The 20,751-nt window shown below is 40.1% G+C and overlaps 1 protein-coding gene across 7 annotated transcripts in view; it reads right to left on the bottom strand.

Annotated features, from left to right (window-relative positions):
- The window catches only part of GRIK1 (glutamate ionotropic receptor kainate type subunit 1), a 363,547-nt gene that overhangs the window by 105,142 nt on the left and 237,654 nt on the right, over positions 1 to 20,751 (bottom strand). For all 7 annotated transcript variants that reach the window (XM_084800831.1, XM_084800829.1, XM_084800830.1 and 4 more), the window contains exons 5-6: positions 4,435 to 4,488; positions 1,345 to 1,518 (exon numbers count right to left, since the gene is read on the bottom strand). In XM_084800831.1, the coding sequence (XP_084656957.1) occupies positions 1,345 to 1,518; positions 4,435 to 4,488 (228 nt within the window). The remainder of the gene's footprint in view (positions 1 to 1,344; positions 1,519 to 4,434; positions 4,489 to 20,751) is intronic.

Below are 20,751 nucleotides of genomic sequence, written 5' to 3'. Positions count from 1 at the left end.
AAGGGAGAATTTTACCACGGAAGTGATAGTCCCCTTCCCTTTCTGAAGTCTAGTATTTCTCTGCATAGTCTCTGCTTGTCTTCATTCAAAGCAACATTTCAAATTACCTAAGGCTCATTTGTACCACAACAGTTTCCACCATTATCTCCCAGACCACAGTGTGTTTTAAGAGTTATTTCAGGCTTATTTCAGTTATGTTCAGGACTCTGAACATAGAACCATCCAGGGCTACTTAATGCATTCATTTATTTCCTTCATTTCACTTCTTCCTCACAGGAAAAAGAAAAAGGAAGTTCGAAGTTCATTTTTCAGTGAGATGATACCTTTCAGTTATCAGTAGATTGCATCTTAAAAGCAAGAGTGCTTCTCTGGGTGATGGGAACCGAGAGTGAAATATTACACCAATTTAAAATGCTATTACCTGTTCTCGTTTCCAATATCTTCCCCCCTTTAGTAGTACTGTTCTTACATAGAAAGCAAGGTGGTTTTTTTATTATTATTATTTTTCTATTTTCCTTATCACCCAGGGAGACTCATTAGAGAAATAAAGCGAGGGCAGATACATTTGACAGCAAGAGACAAATGATGCTGCCTCAAAGCTCTCCACAAGGCACTTTGCAAGTTTCTGTTCAGGTGACTACCTCTGGCTCGAAAGAGACAGGCTTGACACCCATGTCAAGAGTAACATATTCCTGGAGTTAAGCACCATCAGCATCTGCAGAACCGTGCCTATATGTAGCTGGGATGTTAAGCACATAACCATAGGTCCTGTGGAGCTCTGGTGTTTGTCTAAACCTGCATATACAGCTTAGTCCTGGGTAATGAGTATAAACAGGATGTTTCTCACTTCTTTGCACTCCTCCCAGAGACACACTCCTATGAGTGAACATACTCTGCTTACCCTTTTGATCCTGCTCTTTTTTTTATTTGCAAAATGATGACAGCAACTTGATTTTTGACAAGTGCAATTGGAAAAGTAGAGCTTTTGATATAATAACCGTACACCAGCTTGCAAAACATCTAAATGTTCTCTTTCCTTCTCTCTTGAACATTCTCTCTCAAGATATGCATTAAAATAGCATTCACATCCATGAGCAAAGGCATAGAAGATGCTTAACTTTACTTCTATAGAGTTAAAACATGACTGTGAGATTTCATTACAATTATTCCATCTCTTACAATCTTTCTGCACAAGTTCCCATCCTTCTCCACAGTGATTTGAATCTTGGTGGTGGTGGGCAGGCGGAGGAAGTCTGAATGAATGTGATTAAAATACACTGTGCACTTAGATGAGATTCTCAAACAACAACAAAAAAAACATGTTTGAAAATTAAAACTACTCACTGTCATCATGCCATCCAGAAGACCAGTCTCGGGTCTGGGCGGGGCCTGCAACCTCTCCATGGACCACTTCTCGATGATGGATGACACATGAGGGTTGTCAATATTCAGCAGCCGGAACCCAGTCATATTTACACCACTGTACCTGTAGAGTTCCAGGTCTAAAGCAAACAAGTCCTGTGCAGTGTTATAAAAAGAAAAGTAGAAATTAAGTAGCAGTATTGATGTTCTTGATGTAAAAAAAAAAGATCAATGATTACAGAAGCAATAAAAAGATGAAGACACAAAGGGCAGTGCTATCACGTCCTGTTTATGGGAGAATGTCAGGTTTGGATAAATGAAGAAGAGGAATTTACCAACAAGTTGTCTAGCCTTGGACCCCAGACATGATATCTGAAAGTTAGGATTCTCTTCCTAGGATGTAGTCTTTGAGGAGACAGATAAGATCTTTCTGTCTGTTTGCCTCTATGCTTTTATTTTTTAGCTGAAGAAAAAAGTTCTCAGTGGTGACAGGGCCACAAAGGAAGTGCGGGACAATGGCAGCATCAGCCACGCTCCGCACAGCTGCAGTTCTAGGCTGTCTGGCTCATGCTGCTTAGGTGAAATGTGGAAACTGCATATGAATGTGAAGAAAAAGACTTCTAGGAAGGGAAAATGGCATCCTGTGGCTCCCTGATGACAACTCCTATTCCTCTCAACAAGAATATAAAGAATAGTCACTGAATAAGGGCTCTGAATTAGGGTCATTTTTAGAGAATGTATTGGACTCTGTGGTTGTGGAGGTGTGAAAATTTCCAGGAGACTTATTTCTACTTTGACAGTGTATCAGAACACATGTCCAAACCATCCCAGTGTTTTCCAGGACAGACAAAGCTGGATGTAAACCAGATAGTTGTCAGTAGATACATATTTAAAAACAGAATGATCGCTTCAATTTTTCATATAACAAGTTTAGAGTAAATCCTAAATATTTGAGAAGAAACCAAACTAGCCAGAATAATACTTAGCAGAGACAAACAAACAAACAAACAACTCGTGCAGACACTGTCTAGCAATGAAGCTGCTTTCTGGAACAGAGTCTGGCATGGTCCAGCTACAAAGAGGACAACAGCTGCTCAAGGCAGTCAAGGCAGGGGGGCTCGACTTCTGTGCATTCGCATTTGCAGAAGATGCAGCACAGTCACTCTCCTGGAGGTGTCTTCTCCTTGTTCATCAGTCCCAAGATAACTTTGGATTGGGCAGTGGAGTTGTAATATCACAGCCCTGCCCTGCCATTTCTGGGTCATGAAAGCTATACTACTGTTTTATATAGACTTGCTCTTTTATTATTTTTTAAAGATTTAATCAAGTGTTTGTGTGTGGATATGTGCAACTGAGTGAAAGTGTCTGTGAAATCTAGAAGAGGGCACCTTGATCCCCTGGCAATGGAGATACAGCCACCTTCCGATGTGGGTGCTGGGAACTGAATACTCCATCAAGCCTTCTCTCCAGCCCTATACTGCCTTTTAGGTATAGAATATATACATTATAACATATATGATGTATGTGAGTGTGTAAACTTTGTGTTTCCTTTGCACTAACATACTGTTACTTACGGCCAAAGCTGGCTAGAATGTGAAAGCAACAGAGGACAGGATGCAGATCAAACCGTAGGAAAACACAAAGCAACTACAAAGACTACGACCCGGGGAAGAAATGTTTTTTTTTTTTTAACACATTCTATTAATAGACGGAAAGTTATTTACACAGAAAATTCCAGCATGCCTGCCGAATTCCTGATGCTGAATATATTAAACGTACATAGACTTTAGCTGTCCTACAACTTGAGGTTTCTATGTAATACAGAATGTAGAACTTTCATGTGTGACTTTCTTATATCTCTTGCAAATACAGAATGAGGCTTTCCAGAGAGTAAGGAGTGGACCAGAATGGAAATTGTACAATGTGCTCTCACTCAATAGGCTCTATTGAGGACCAGACTTCCTAGGCTTCAATCTCTGAAATGAAGGCCAAACCAGCTCTTCTGGGAATGTTCAGCCAAGGCTCAAAAAGTGTTCTGAGGCCCAAGGCTATATGGCTTTGCAGTACTCTGGCTTTCCTGGTTATAGGGAAGGGCTGTATATGTGAATACATAAAACATCGATCTATTCAAGTGTTCTGTAAGATGAATAGATGTGGCTGGCAGCAACACAGAGGCACAAGATCAGCAAAACGTGGGAACTTGCACTCCACCCTGCTCCCTACAAGCTCCTGACACGTGCTCTGTAATCCTCATACCCTCAGGGGTTCTGCAGGGACCCTTTGCTGCTGTGAGCGGGTGAAAGTAGGACAGTTCTTTGCTCCTTGCTCTGAATCCTTTGATTCCTACACACTTCAGCTTAGCTTGTCAATTTTATTTGCTAAAACAGTAACTTACTGACCATTCTACCTCAAATCTAGGCAGGTTATACCTGATAAACCCTTAAAGATTACTAATAAAATTTTCTTCTTATGTAAGAAAGTGGAATTTATACTGCAGGTGTTGGGAAGAGTGGTACATATGCAGTCTGTTGACTGATTTCTGAGGCCGATTGAGGAAGATCTATAATGTAACGTGTGTGTATTAAATGCCTCAAATAATTCCTCTTCATTCACTAATGCCACACAATTTAACTGCCAGAGATTCTTCTGAACGTCTTCTGCTTTGAATCATCATTTTCCTTAATGATGTAGAATGCTCAGTGTGCATAAGGTCTCCATAACTTGTTGAAACTTTGCCAGGTGCTCCTAAGTGACTGTCTGAACTCCATTGTCTCCTGGACACAGGCAGGAACAATACTTTATCATATCAATGGATGCCAGGGCACATTTCAACACTCTTCTGAATGGACGGAGAAACTATAGCTGGTACTTCTTTCTGGATAGCTCTTCTTTAATGGGATTTCATCGATCTTCTGATGCATATGCATTGGTGATCTTTTTGTAAAAAGAAACAAAGATACCTGGTGCTCAGCAATATTGGTTTAGAGGAGTCTCAGGAAAGTAAAGGAAATCTCCATGACAATAGCTAGGCTAAGGTCCTGTGTGTAATGCCTTCTTACTGGAAGCACTCACCAGGGTTGTGAAGAAGTAGTGATAATACTCAGTCATCATGCCCATGAACAAAATCTGCAACAGAGACATGAAGGAAAGAGTCAGGAGTAGATTATGATAAGAAATAGAGTATCAGGCTATAAAAATTGGGGATGCAGACTATAGAAATCAGTAGACTCCGTAGATCAGTATCCTGAGGCCAATTAGTGGTTGGGGAGGAGGCCACTGACCTCTGCCCTATTTTCTTATCATTAGACTGTTGGACTTACACTGAAGTAATTGGTTTGATGACCAAATTTAAAAATAGTCTCTAGCCAACAAGTCTTTTTTCTTTATTATTTTTTCTTTTTTTATTATTAATTTATTCTTGTTACATCTCAATGGTTATCCCATCCCTTGTATCCTCCCATTCTTCCCTCCCTCCCATTTTTCCCTTATTCCCCTCCCCTATGACTGTTCCTGAGGGGGACTTCCTCCCCCTGTATATGCTCATAGGGTATCAAGTCTCTTCTCGGTAACCTGCTGTCCTTCCTCTGAGTGCCACCAGGTCTCCCCCTCCAGGGGACATGGTCAAAGGTGAGGCACCAGAGTACATGAGAAAGTCACATCCCACTCTCCACTCTACTGTGGAGAATGTTCTGACCATTGGCTAGATCTGGGTAGGAGTTTAAAGTTTACCACCTGTATCGTCCTTCAAGTCTTATATTTGGGGTTGGGCATCATGGCATGAGATTTGTGTTTTCTGTTCTTAGGTTTCCACATGCAATGCCCTAGACTATATGTGCAGATTGCTTAGTGTTTGCCCTTAACATGATGCTTTTTTCAGATTAGAAGTCATTGTATGTTGACATAGGAATGCTAGTTTGCAGATGTAGTCAAGTGAGGATTTATAGCTGAACATGTTTCTGAAAACTTACTATCTCTTTCTCATCTTACCCAACAAACCTGAACTCACTGATGGTGAAGACAACTTAGGCAAAGCTCACATTACTTTTTATGTCTTTTTTTCAACATTGTTTAGTGTATATTAGAATTAACAGGTGTCTATATTTCTAGCAAACTTGAGTTTCAGATGGTGGAACTAGTGGATCATTAGAATTTTATCATACTTTTATTTTCTGTTATTTTAGTGTACTAAATAGTACAATTATGACATCATCATATTTTCATACTATAGTTCTTGCCCTTCCGTACCACCCACTGCCCTTTCCACTCTTACTTTGCCCAAATTGTCTTTCTTTTGCTTGTACAGCACACATGCACACACTCACATATGAGTACACACACACACACAATCTCACACACATGCTATCTCATACACATACAATCCCACACACAAACAAGACTTCACAGATGAAAGAAAGTATGCTTACTAGAACTTATTCTCAGGAACCTCTGTGGGATGTTGGTATTTCCAGAATCCTTGGCATGCATATATTGGTTTTACTTTGTGGGAGAAGAGGACAGTAGCTATGAGACATAGTGGTGGTCGGTAGGTAGTTTATTGAGCAGAGAATCTACTTTTGTGATCAATGAGGCAGAAATTGTTTCAAATGGCTTTCTACATTATCTAAGTCAGGGTATTATCTTCCTTGTTGCAGGGTCTCAAAAACTCTTCTTGGATATTACTTATGGTTCTTGGCTTGGGAATGAATAAAAATTCACAAGCTACATTTCTGAGACGCTTTTTCTCATAACTCTTGTGAGTCTTGTATGCAAGTCACAACCATCTGGAAGTTTCTAAGTCAGGGTTCCTTAAGGCCCCTTATAGAGCCGTTCTGGTTCAGGGTATGTAAGGTGGTGAAGCACACTAGTCTGTAGAAAATGTGAAGTTGGCAATGAAGAACAAAGATGTTTAAAACTTTAAAAGATGCATTTAAAAAGTAAAAGGTTCTGCTTAAAATGATAACCGCCTATAAATTTCAAGATCTTCTTGTTTTTAAATAGCTGAGTAGTAATCCATTGTATAAATGTACCACGGTTTCTTTATCCATTCTTCGGGTGAGGCACATCTAGGTTATTTTCAGATTCTGGCTATTATGAATAAAGCTGCTATGAACATAGTTGAGCAAATGTCCTTGTTGTATGAAACGAGATCATCCTGAGCTCCACAAGTAGCCCAGAGGAGCCAACAATTCTGCCAGAGGAGGTGCCTGCTGCAGAGACTGATGCACCAACCAAGGACCATGCATGGTGAGGACCTAGATCCTCTGCTCAGAAGTAGTAGACAGGCAGCACAGTCTCCTTGTGGGTCCCACAATATGGGGAGTAGGGACTACTTCTGATATGGGCTCTGGTTCCTACACATTGATCACTTCTTCCTGGTGGGGCAGCCTTGCCAGGCCACAGAGGAAGAGGATACAGGCAGTCTAGATGAGACTTGATAGGCTGAGTTCAGATGTTAGGGGAGGAGGGCTCCCCTTTCTGAGGGAAGAGGAGGGACAGAGAGAGTATAAGGGAGGGAGGGTGCAATTGGAAGATGATCAGGGAGGGGACTACAATTGGGATGTAAAGTGAACAAATTAAAAAATATGCTAACTGGCATGGCTTTACATAAAAGGGAATAAGGAATGAAGAGTGTGTTTAAAGACAGCACTAGGCATGGACACTTGGGAGACACTCATCTCTGCTAACATGGAAACCAGAGGCTATTTAATGAAACTGCACTGTCTGAAAGTAGGATGAATGATGGGAAACTCTTCTGTGATTCATGAGCTAATAGTCTCTAAGATGCTCCTATGGTGTTAACAAGATCAGGCACACAGAGGATTCTTTCATGGTAGACTTGCTTTAGGGCCATCAGCAACATTTAGAACCACACGTGCTGAGGTCCTGTAACTGCTTTCTTATGCCATTTGAGCACAAACCAAACCAAACCAAACCAAACCAAACCAAACCAAACCAAACCAAACCAAACCAAACCAAACCAAACCTGGCCTACCAGGGTCAGGCTGGAATCCAGTTGTTCATTTTGGTTATTAGATAGTGCAAAGAGAACTTTATGTTAGATATGAAGCTGGATACTAGATTTAAACTATTATTTCTGGAACTTAAACTGGAATACAAATCTATCTGAGTTTACAGCTTTGAATTTTCTTTTGGAACTTTGTAGAAGGCTTTGACCCTCTGTTGCAAGTGTGAACACTTCTTAAAAAAGAAAAGCAATCATTTAGGTAGTTATTTTGTTATTGTTCTTATTATTCCTGGAGGCAGATATTAGTTTGCCATGTTATGCAGGGCTAGAAATGGGGTGTGGCAATATAGAGCGTGGCATCTGGTGGGCCTACTCTTACTGCAAAAGGAACTCTTGGGTCCTCCAGGTGTAATTTGCATTTATTGTACCACAGAGTTCTCTGCTATCTTTCCTAGCTATATGTTTGGATCTGAATCACTCTGTCTTTGTCCTGGTTTTTCTAGAAATTATAAAACAAGTACAGAGCCACTGGTCATAACCCTGTCAACTTCATGGACATTCCAGAACCAGATGAAAGAAAACTTTCAAGATAAAAAATGGCAAGCTCCAAGAATGGTGTTCCTTAACAACTGTCCTTCATAGTAGCCTGTAGATGGGTTGGGACACAGAGTCTTGTCTTCTGAGGGCATGCTTTAAAAATAAATGTACTGTATTCTCTCTGTGACTTTTTCTTTAGGTATTGGTATTTTAACTAAAATCAGTAAGGGATTAAGAAAAATGTCATCAGGATAAAAGTCATTTTTAAAAGTAAAATATAATCATGACATGTAGAGTTTTATAATAGTTCTTCACAGAACTGAATTTTCCTATGCATGCCTTCTCTGAACTTTTATGTCATGTTTGTCTACTGAACCGATAAGTGGTACTCACTTTACTAAGTTAGCATCGATGGACACAGTTCTGCTTGTTTTTAAACCAGTGTGCATGTTTCACCAAGTTAACATTGCTAAGTACAAGTTCTGCTTCTGTTTAAGCCATTCCCAAGCCAAAACATTCCGTCACAAATGGTACTGTGTAACAAACATGGGATCAAGTGTGTCATATTCAGTTATGCTGCTTATTCTCCTTAACTGCTTACACTAAAATGATCTCCCAGTACGAATTTCCTGACATACCTATTATAAGGTAAGTTCTGATATTATGTCTTTGACATAGGGAGAACTACAAATTGGCTGAGGTGTGGAAGCACAGGGCTGAACTCTCAGCACTGAGGAGGCACAGGCAGTTGGTGTGTAATGTTAATGCTAGCCTGAGTTATGCATGACAGGAGTTGGAGGTGGTGGCAGGGGGGGGAGGATGACATCCCTAGACTGGAAGCCATTAATTCTGTTTGTTGTGTTTCTGGGCTCATGACAGGGTTGTATTTGCTGATCCTTGTTCGTACGTGAGTATGAACCAACAAGGTAGGAAAGATAAGGACATTTGTCATCTCTCCATCTCTAGCATATTGATTAAATGGTTATCAACATTGGGAGAAGCTGCATTTTCTGAATAATCGCCTTTTTCTTTTTTCATAAATACCAGGAGTCACATAAATGATCTTGTTAACATTTTGTTTTGATCTCTAGGAAGGTTAAGGCGCATAATATTGGCTCTCCATTAGAAGCCAGTCAGAAACACAGGCATATATCCTCATGTGGACAAATGTTATCAGGCTATGTTTCTATCAACCAACTTTCCTCTTCCAGTTCTCCACTCCCTTTAAGAGACATTATCCTTCTGTTTCAAATGTGTTTTTCTGGGCTGATCCAGGTCTTTATAGAATGAAAATACTATAAATAATCATGGTGAGGACAAGCTCGATACTGTATTTTCCTTAAGGAATGGCTGACTTTTCCAATCTACTGTAGCTGAGTTGGTTTTGTCTATCAGGAAGTCCTTTGACTAATTTTGTTTTCCAGCAACACCAGTAATAACTGTTTGTAAGTCATGCCCTGTTTTACTTGAGGATCAATTGTAAGAACTCAAGGGAGACTAATAACAAGAGATTCAAGATCTGCATCCTTAGGATAATGCATTCTCTCTTGGTCACATAATCCATAAGAAGGAAGGATATGTGCATCTCCTCAGAGGCTCTTTCTGTATCATGGTACTAAGCTAGGAAGGGCTACATGGCTATTCCTTTGTTTCTAAGAAAACAATTTATGTCTTCTTTTTTTGTTGTTGCTAGAATTCAACTGACAATGGCAGAACAAACGCTCAATGCTACTTGGCTCCTAAAAGGACAATTGTAATGATTCTAATAATTCCAGTATTATCTGGAACACAGCTACTGCTCATTAGCAATGGTGACATCAGAGTGGTCCAGCTGCCTTGGGAAGTTTTTGCAGCTATCAGTTGAACCTTATGTATAGTAGCCTTGGTCTATCACTGTTGTCACTGACAAAGTTGAGCTCTTGGAATTTGATGAATGACTGAGTACACTAAGAAGCACACAGTCCATATGGTTGTGTATTTCCCAAGATCAAATTGACATTTAGAGGAAGAGGACGTAGTTTAGAGGGATATAAGGCTTATCGTGGCTGTAGAGTCATCTTGTGAGACAGATGGAGCCAAGCATTCTGATAGCATCTTTGAGATCTGAAGAACCCTGCACCTCCACTCTGCTTTACTCTTAGAAAGCAGTGCCTTGTAAAGAGGTAGCAACAGGAAACATTATCCATGAATCCCCAACATCTATCATTAAGGAAAATTCATACATCACAAATAATGGGCATTACGCTGTGACTGTAGAAGCAAAACTCGAAAATAGAGCCTGGAGATCTCCTGGGCTATTTTGAGGGTTTTTGTAATATTTATATGGCTTTATATTACTGCTTCTTCCCTCAAAAACTGCATGTCCTGGAACTTTATATTGACTAAACTGAAGTATATTGCTACTTTTATGGCTTTCTCAATAGAAGGATGAAGTCCCAGACACCAGACATGGTTTCTAGTCAATAATTTCAAATGAATAACTTCAAAATGTGCAAACATGCACTGTAGCTAAAGTATGGGCTTTACCCCAGACAAGAATAAGCTCTTTCTGTGTAAAAATATTCAGAAACAGTGGGATGGCATCAAGTATCAGAGGAACAGTTTGAAGGTAAGAATTTGAGCTCCAGGGTGCATCTCTTTTTCTGTGATACTTACAGTCACATCCATATAGTCTTCTTAGGCTATGTGAGCTGTGCTGCCTACCCACCATCAGTGGAGTAAGTGAGGTGTAAGCTACTCTTGTGATACATTTTTTTTGCCAATGTTTATTGCCATATTAAATCAACTTACATTCCTAAATGACAGTGTATCATGGAGCAGACAGCAGTGGGTCACAAAGCCTGGGAGATACAGAAGAATTCCTTTTCTTCTGCAGTAGACTAGCGTTCCCTGTAGGTGGCCACACCCTGACTTGAGCACATATTCACATGCTTATTTGTGTGGCAAAAGAGACCGTAGTTGTTATGAGATCATGGGTTTGGAGATGAAGTCATTGCCCTGAGCTGTCTGTGTGGACATAGGTAACCTTATATGGTGGAAACAAAAGAGCTGTAATCTGAAAGCATTATAGTCAGAGGCAAAGCGCAAGTGATGATGTAATGTGGGGCTTCAGAGAGAGACATAAGGACAACCTTAGATAATGAAAACACAAGGAGCTGCCATTTTGTGTCCCTTCCTCTTGGAGGAAAGCAGCCTGCCTCGATCTTCGTTCAAGACTTGACCTCCACAACTGCTAAGAGACTTCTGTTGTTTTAAACTACTGTGTGTGTTACAGTAACAACAAAAAGCAAATGCATGTCTCATCTTTCCTTAGTTACAGTGCACGAGAACTCACAGCTTTCAGCAGGTGAGCATCAAATTCATTCATCAAAGAGAAAAATGAATTTTCTGTTGAAGTTGAAACATTTCTAATTTTTCATTCCTTCCCTTCACACACAAATGCTAACAGTGTGTAAGCACCTACTAACAAACTGAACTCAAAGGGAGTGCAGAGATTTTTTTTTTGCTTCCATTTGACAACAGCATTATACCATTTACAAAGTCAACCCAGTTTTTTTTCTCCTGCTTCCAAGATAAATCAAAGCACTCACTGCATTACTTGGGAGTGTCTCTGGGTCTTAACATTTTCTCAAGCTTCTGTCCCCAGAGGTGTGTTCAGAGAAGAAGCTGACATTAATGGCTTTTAATAAATGGAGTGGGAAAAGGTGACATTTCTGGTAGCTCTAGAAAGTGACCGTGCTACACTAATTCACCTGTGTGCAGATGGTTGAGAACAGAGCAGGGAGAGAAGATTGTGGGTGGTGGAATGGAATAGGCAATCCATCAATGAGGAGGGATTGGAGCTTTGGGAAGATGACATGGAACTAAAAAGTAGACATTCTGCAATGCTCAGGGGTTCCCTGTGGAAGGGGCATGTCTTAGAGAGGACAAAGTGGAAGAAGATCAGTGAACATAACCTCCATTGGAAGGTGGACCTGTGACATGGCACACAAGCTCTCTGTGATAAGCACGTTCCATAATGGTGGTAATAAAATCTATCCTTCAGGTTTGTGTGAGGATACCCTTTCAAAGGAGAGCTAGAGCATGGGCATTCAATAGTAAGCTCTAAAATATCGATAGCATAGTAATGTTTTCAGTATCCTGGAACTTTAGACAGACCAGAGGTGCTAGGGTAAAGGCTAGCAATTGCACTATCATTTATACCTAATGGGCAAGGGAAAAAAAATCAGAAAACCAGGTTTCTCCAACAGTGGCTTTGGGTATATTAACCACTGCAGGACAGGCCTCATGTTCAGGAGGAGATGACCAACATATAATGAAGTTTTGTTTATTTGTTTGGTTTTTGTGTGTGCTTTTTTTTATTACAGTTTGGGGATTTTAGGGGCGAGGTGGTTATTGCTGTATTTGGCTTTTGTTTAAAATTTGAGAAACAACTTATAAAACTGAGTGGGTAGGGAAGGATAAGAGGGTTGGAAGGATTTGGGGGAAGGGAAGAATATGATTAAAATACATTTAAATTTAAATATTGTTTGAAATAATAAAAATATAATAAAAAGCAAAAAGTAACATTTGTGAAGCTGCATCTTTAAACATTCAGATATATCCACCCGAGGGTAGATTTTATGCATGTATAATTAGTACATAATTTTCAGGTGATACATGTTCTAAAGCTGAGAGCATTTGGTTCCATCTTCATTAAGTTTAAAGATTGGTTCAACATTCATCAGGAACCGAAGACCTAGAGTGACCTTACTGTGAACAATGCTATATATGAAGACCTTCATTTACTGTAAAGACCTGAATTGATCCTCATGTGATAAGAAGATCTAGTTCTGTCTTTATCAGATATGAAGATCTGACTTGTCACACTGAGATGAGGTCTTAGTGTTACTGTCATCACACAGTATAAGAGGTGACACAGAGACACAAAGTCAAGTTCAAGAAGATAATGATAATTTACAGCAATGGGATGTCTCATGAATTAGTACTGGCCTAGCACCTTGTATGTACCACCAAACTTAGTGTTTTCCAGCATGATGTGAGGCATGTAAAATTGTCTCTCCTGTATAAAGGCACAAAATAACAAATCTTCTGATCTTCTACTAAATGATGACTTTACTAGGCTGGGGTTGATGAAGGTGTCTTATTCCTCTTTTATCATAGTTTAGTATTGGGCACATAAAAGGGTTAGCTGAATAGAAATAAAATTTAGTCACAGGATAGCCCAGATGACAGAGAGCTCCCCAGTTGTGGGGAAGTTGTAAGAGAAGGACCCTTTGGATAAAATATTTCATTTGTGGGCATTGCAAAAGGAGATGTGTTTTGCATAGTAACACCCTCCCCCCAATTATTTAGTCTAAACGCTTCATTTGAACATTGGAGATGTTATGTAGCCCTTTCCACAAAGAAAAAGACACATTCAGGAATGGCACATCTCCACAAGTCTAAAGTAAGCTGAATCTCACTGTTCCCTTGAAGTCTTAAGATATGACTTGGATACACAAGTACAATTCTTTGCATGATTGTTTGTAAATTTATATCTGCCTTGCACACCAGGATACATTCTTATCTTCTATTAAAGCCAAATCTTGATGGGACTGGAATGAAGCATCACCGCATTTCTGAGAAGTTTACATTGAAACACATCTATAGAATTTTTATGATTCCTATTTCAAGTAAAAACATGTGTGAGTCTTCTACCAATATTATTTGGATGATTTGGAGAATCTTGAAGTGGGTGTCCTTTAATATATGAATGTCATGAATGGAGTACATTTTCAGCAAGTTGTTGGCTATCCATAAAGGTCAATTAATTCTTGTATAATTTAGATAGCACATTCATGTCTGTGAACTGCTTCTTAGAGCTAAAGCTAACTGTATGCTCAAGGGCTGTAAATATACTTTAATATCTGCCCGAGAGAAACATAATTAGGATGAGAATGTGCTGCCAAAATAATTGTATAATATACTACAAATTATAATCCAGTTAGTGTAAATTGAGATACATCATGATTATGTCATCAAGATTTATCCACAGTAATGAACTCATCAATTAGCTGGCTTAAAGACCATCAAAGGAGTTGAGGAACTTAAAAGATAATGTATTGCTTAATTAATTCTCTATTTCTTACATATCCTACTAAGTACAAGGCAGTATGCAAATTCTTTAAATCTCAACATTGGTGAGAGAACCCATGAGCATGAGAAATTTGGAAGCGATACACTGAACACATATGTAGCCAGCTTGGAATCCATTAATCCTTTTTGAAGACGAGGTGATGAAGATAGAGAGGAGCAGTCGAGTTTCTTCCTAGGGTGTATATAGAAGACTGTTAACAACCCAGGCACAAGGGCATTGGGTTCCTGCTCTACCATCTCTCACTTGTAATGTGCTGATATTTTAAGCAGATAAAAAGAAATTGTTCTATCCATATGATTATTAGCACATGCTGGCAAATAAGAAGTACCAAATACATAAAAGTTATTTGTTCATTTTCAACTAGATTAGCCACGTTTCTACTCGCCGACTTCACTGTTTCAACTTAGAGTCCCTTACTAGTTTATAAAGTGACTTCCTGGGTGCACAGTGGTCTTGTAGGCATTAGGTAGATGGTTTTTGTGGCCTTGTTTTTAGGGTCTTTCTTTGACATCAGAGGGTTGGCAGAGGTTTATTGATGTGTTGCTGCTGCTTAAAGGCGCCTAACACCTTTAAGTTTCAGAGCTGCTGAAATGCAGAGTGACTTTTCCTACTGTCTCTACCACATTCTCTCAAGGTTGTGGGGCCTATGTATACATAAGCCTGTACATGTGGGCCTTCTATAAAGGCAGAGATGGCTGGCTAGCTGAGAATCCAGTATAACAATTGCATACAAGAAGTAGAAGCTAACACGATATGAATGCTAGATTTGATCGCTGTGATAATCAGTCGTATCTTATATGCAACAGAAACAAACTAAATGAGTAGTTTGTTTAGATTCTTGGGTGAGTTTTAATCTCTATCTCACCTCATGCTGGCTATATGACGCTAACCAAGTTGCATAATATCTCTGAGCAATCATTTCCTTTGTAGAGAGAATTTCCTTTCTTCACCTCCTCCTCCCCTGCTCTTCCCCTCCCCCTCCTCCCCCTCCCTTTCCTCCTCCTCCTTTTTTTCGGAATTTTCTCATAACAATTAAAGGAATGGTATATTAAGTATGTTTAGCACAATGCTTTGCATACAAAAGGCGTTCAGCAACAGTAGCCCTTAAGGTATGTCACTGGATATTTGTTATTAGAAAAGTCCTTGTATGCCTGTTATTAGAATAGATGGACTAAGATATCACTTAAAAGGTGCAGGTTTGCAACCTCTCAGCATCCTGTATCTGTGTTAAGTGATGTTTTGTGTCCTGTGAGAAAAAGAGTGATGGTGCAAACCTTGTCTAATCACCTGCTTGCCCTCATCACCACCTGTGGGCACAGCGCATACAAGGCAAAATCAATGCACAGAATTATTTGATTAATCAGCATTGTGATCGTACTTCTTAGCAGAGAAGCCAAGCTTTTAAAAAATAAATTTTCTTCATGACCTTGTTTTTATGCTAATCAAATGGGAACAGAAAAAAAAAAAAGGAAAATGCAAGAGTATGTACATTCTGACAGGAAAAAATGCAATATAATTTTGTAAAATATTTTCACTTTGAATGTTTGATGGCTCAGTGCTGGCTTTCTGCTTTATCTGCTGCCACAGGCATTGTGGGGAAGGACTACTCTGAAGCACTTAGGCATGGAAATGGTAGTAGAGTGGGTCCCAAAGTTCGAGATAGAGGCTTGGGGTTGCCTGGGACAGCTTTACAGCTCAGGAATTTGGCTGAGCGCCACTTGCAGCTTTTCTGCTGACTAGAGCCCCCATAGGGCTTCCTTCCCATCTGAAAGCCACAAGCATGCAGGCCTCCTTTGCCCACTTCGATTAGAAGAGTTAAAAGTAAGTGACTCTGACCTTCTCCAAAGTGCCAAACTGATTTTTCTGCAGTGGAGTCACAGGTTCTCTGGCATTCTCATTTCTTACTACTGTGGGCTCTAAGGAAAGAATGAAGCCAGATGTTTGAAGAAAGTGAGGCCATGAAGAATAACCAGCCCAAAGGTGCCTTGGCGGAGTTGGAAGTATCGTGTCCTTTTTTTTTTCTGTACCAATGTCAAACTTAAACTTAGAGTCCCCTGTGTGCTGAGTAAGCACTCTGCCAGTGAGCTAGCGTGCTAAGTAAGCACTCTGCCAGTGAGCTAGCTCCCCAACAGGAGTGTTTCATTGCAGGTGAGTAGACGGAAAGGAACTGTGGAGATTCTTCCCAACGTGGTGCCTGGTGCACTAATTTCTTCATGCAGCAGTTGCGCAAGACATCCACTATGTGACATAACAGAGTGTGCTGGGGATGTAAGTAAAAAGAGAAAAGGCCCCGTCCTTCTGGTGGCTACTGCCTAATACAGAATACAGATTAATAAAGGTCACCATGCGATCTGGCCCCACACCGTTCTCCTTCCTTGAGTGTGTAGGTCACTGGAGACTGCGGTCTCGTAAGAAGACTAGAAAGAGATAGAGGTCCAGGTCTTGTAGGTCTTAGTGATTTGTATAAAAAACATACTCAGTACATTGTATAATATGACATTATTGCCTCTGAGCTTCAGTTTTCAACTAGAATAGAAAAATAATACTAATTCTGTCAAGATGCTAGGACCATGAGATGAGATGGTTGCTTAAATCCCAGCCTGGAGTAAGCCTCAGTTTTACAGTTCCGCATATAATGTCTTCCTACTCCCCTCATCATCATAGAAACTCATTTCCTGTCCGCCTCTCCCTCAAAGAATAAAACTCATGAGAAGAAGTGAATATTTATGATGGTCGTTGGAGAAGAGTAGGACTTTGGAACATAGGAGTAGGAAAGGGATACAGGAGACAGGAGAAAAAGAAACCAGCACGCTCTCAAGCATCAAGATGCTTGCTGGAAAGTGATGCATGAACAAGGTGGGTGGCAGTTTTGAAGAGGAGCTGCTGACCTCTCAGTTGCTGGGGGAAGAGAGTGACTGCAGGAATCTGCAAAGACAGTATGTTAGCGAGAAAGCTGTGCTGTTCTCTAGTCTAATCAAGTCTTGACATTTGAATTTCGAGCTAATTTTGGGGAAATAACTTTTCAGATTCTCATCATATAGTACTTGTTCAATATGAATAGAAATAATCACTTTGCCAAGCAATTAGCATGCCCAATAATAACTATAGAGTCTTCATTTTTTTAATTTTCAGATAAATGTCAAACACCTTCTTTAAGGTGCATTTAATTCCTTTTTTTTTCTTAAGAAGTGTTAACAAGGGAGGAAATGTGATGAGGGTGGAGGGAAGAGGAGGATAGTGATGAGAGCATCCAGGGATGGCAGATGGTACCCAGGAGAGTGTTCTCAGTGATGGTTTTCATACACAAAAGGGAAAGTTATTAATACAAGCCTCATATGAAGAATAGAAACAAGAGGATGTGGTTTTCCTAGACATTTTTAGCAACTTGCTTCAGAATGGCTGTCCATTGCAGAAGAGGGTCCTTCAGGATAATGTGATTTCATAGCCTCTGACATCTGGCTGCCTGCAGAGACTGTTTGGCAGCCTGGATAAATGGAGAGTCGGGAGCCACTTGGCCGGGCCTCTTTAGATAACAGAGGTTCAGTTCCTTCCACTCTTAAATGAGCATGTCAAACTCACCTCAGAATGCAAGCCACAGGAGTGTCAGGAGCCAGGAACCATAATTAGCATCTAGTGAAGCCCTGTCAAGGACATGAGCCTCTTTCACTCCTCTTTTCCCCTTTCATGGGTTACAACCAGAATTAGCATCTAGACCTCCAAATTCTCCACTCCTCAAGAGAAGGTACCTGTTTTTCTCTCCATTGCTCAATGCTCAAAGCTAATGGAGTCAATTAAAGAGAATCATAAAGGGCTTGGGTATTATTTTGACCAGAATAGCAAACTCTAAGAATTCAATACAAAATGCTCCAGATGTCCAACATAGGTCCTCTATAATCAGGTGAAAAGGAATAACTGCATTTGCACACAATACGAACCATTATAACTGTTTTTCCCCTCAAAATTACTTGCAAATCACATCAAAACTGCTACCTCCAAGGCGCAAGGATCATCATGAAGGAGGGGACAAATGGTTTGTTGTGTTAGAAGGAGCAGAACTCTCCAGTGAGTCAGTATTTTTTGGCATGGCAGTGTATGAACTAATAGTGGCTGAGGATATATGACAAGACTATATAAAATCAAGCTAGGCACAATTTCAGCATGGGGAGAGTCTGATGAGGTTGCGCCCACTAGCTTTTGCTAAATGATAGCTGCTGGGGGAGGTAAAGTCAGTTTTCCTCAGGAATGTGTGCCCTGAGAGGTTACTCACATGGCGGGAGATAGTCTCATAGCCATGCTCATACAGGTAGCATGAAGTAGACTCTGTGGGTTTTATAAAGAAAAGTAGCTGCATAGCCGCATGTAACTTTTACCAAGCTTCACTGAAAACCTTACCACTAAAATGATCAGAAAAAGTAAACACAGCTTGAAAACCCAAGATGAAGGTGAAAGAGAAGTGTTTGAATCAATGGCCAATACAAAAGTGATTCACCACATTTTCTACCCACCTCTCCAGACCTCCACCACTAGCAGACAGTTAGTTTAGAATAGTTCTCTTAAAGGTTGAATTTTTATTTTAATTGTTTTTCAAAGGATATAATTGGGGCAATGTGGGGCGATGTGGAAACTTCCTGAAATCTGTGAGAGTGACCCTAGAAAAGGCTGCTAATAATGGGTAATATGGAGCCTGAACTGGCCATCTTCTACAACTAAACAAGGTTTTGAGCAGTAGGACTCGGACGTCAACCCAGCCACAAAACCTTCAACTTACAATCCGCCCTCCCTGCAAGATGTGCAGGGGTAAAAGTGGGAGAGAATGTGGAAGAGTGGCCAGCTAATGACTGGTCCAAGTCGAGGCCTGTGCCACAAGAGGGAACTCATGCTTGATACTGCCTGGATGACGGAAAAATAGAGGCTGAAAATCCCAATATATACCCAAACGTGACTGGCAAAAAGTCAATGAAATGATTCCTAATGATATTCTGGTATACTTATTGATTGATGATTAGCCTAGTTTTCATCAGAGAGACTTCATCTAGCAACTGATGGGAGCAGATGCAAAGACCTGTTGCTAAGCTCTAGATGGAGCTCAGGGAACCTAGCAGATGAGAGGGAGAAAGGATTGTAGAAACCAGAGAGGTCCAGGACACCACAAGAGCATGGCCCATAGAATCAACTAAGTAAGGTTTATCAAGGCGCAGAGACTGAATCAATAATCAGGAAGCCTGCATGGGTCTGAGCTAGGTCTTCTGCTGCTAAGAGCCATTCTGTTAAAGGAGTTCAGTAGGCATGTGAGCTTTCTGGAAGGGATCTGGTATATTGCAAGGTCTGTAGCATGATGTACCCCCAGAACTGCTTTCATCCTCTAACATGATGTCAAGAGCCATTTGTTTGTAGAAGTTCAGTAGGCATGAGTGCTCTCTGGAAGGGATCTGGTATTTTGAAAGGTGTGTAGCATGATACACTTCAGAAGTGCTTCCAACCTCTGACAACCCTGTCAATGTGCACTGGTGCATCTCTCTAAAATCTGGCATTGGTGTGAACCATCACTTTTTGGGCATTTTCCCACTCTGATTGAACAAACTTCCTACAAGATCTTAATGAAGATGTACTGCTGTTCAGATGAATTAATTCCTGATTATGGAATTCTTGATTTGATTCAAACAATTTTAAAAGTTAAATTGTTTTATATCTTCTCAAACAATTTCATAAAGTTTATGGCTGCAATAAATACCTTTGTGGACCTCCAGATGCCTCACTGGGGGACATTCTTGAGGCTGATTTGTGGCCTCAGATAAGTCTTCACTCCAGATAGCATCATGAATTCTGGTATACATCATAAATATAGGCATGTTGGTTTAAACTTACCATAAACCCAAAATATAACGGGGCTACTTAGAAATTAAGTAAAAACCTTAAAGTCCAAATATACCTTGTTACCTCACAGCATTATATGCTGTCATTTAAATTTATCTTTTTTCTTAGAATGAATGACAGATAAAGTTATTGTCCTGAACTTGCTATAAACTAAGAGATAGCTGGAAAATGTGTAGCCAGGTCAGTCCTAATTTTAAAAACATATATTCTTATAACCTCTTGCAATTTGTTAACCCTTAGACCTTGTCAATCTTTGTCACTCTGAATTCACTATGAACTCATGTAATGAAGACATAGATCAGAAATGTTTAGTTTTAATGAAAAATTTTAACCTGTTGTATTTTAGAATTCATCTGATTTTGTGATTAATTGTCTTTTTAACTATGGGGTAATTCCTTTTTCCAGAAGTATAAATACTGTAACCAGACAATAAATGGTGCTGAAGTTAAGAGTTTTGGCTTGGTTTCATGCACATTTTCCTCGTGTGTGTGTGTGTGTGTGTGTGTGTGTGTGTGTGTGTGTGTGTGTGAGAGAGAGAGAGATAGAGAGAGAGAGAGAGAGAGAGAGAGAGAGAGAGAGAGAGAGAGAGACAGAGAGAGAGAGAGAGACAGAGAGAGAGAGAGAGACAGAGACAGGGACAGGGACAGAGACAGAGACAGAGACAGAGACAGAGACAGAGACAGAGACAGAACACTAATCATTCTTATAGGACTCCTCTAAGCAAAGATATCTTTTATTCTTGGGACCCTTTTACTCCTACTGGGTTTCCTTGTTCAGTCTTGATATGAGGGTTCGTGCCTAGTCTTATTGTAATTTATTATGCCATGTTTGGTTGATATCCCTAGGACATCTGCTTTTTTTTTGTTTTTTGTTT

The sequence above is a fragment of the Acomys minous genome, assembly GCF_964271855.1.
Source record: "Acomys minous genome assembly, chromosome: 11".
Taxonomy (NCBI): domain Eukaryota; kingdom Metazoa; phylum Chordata; class Mammalia; order Rodentia; family Muridae; genus Acomys; species Acomys minous.
Note: the sequence above shows the minus strand (reverse complement) of the source record. Positions and strands in the feature narration are given on the sequence as shown.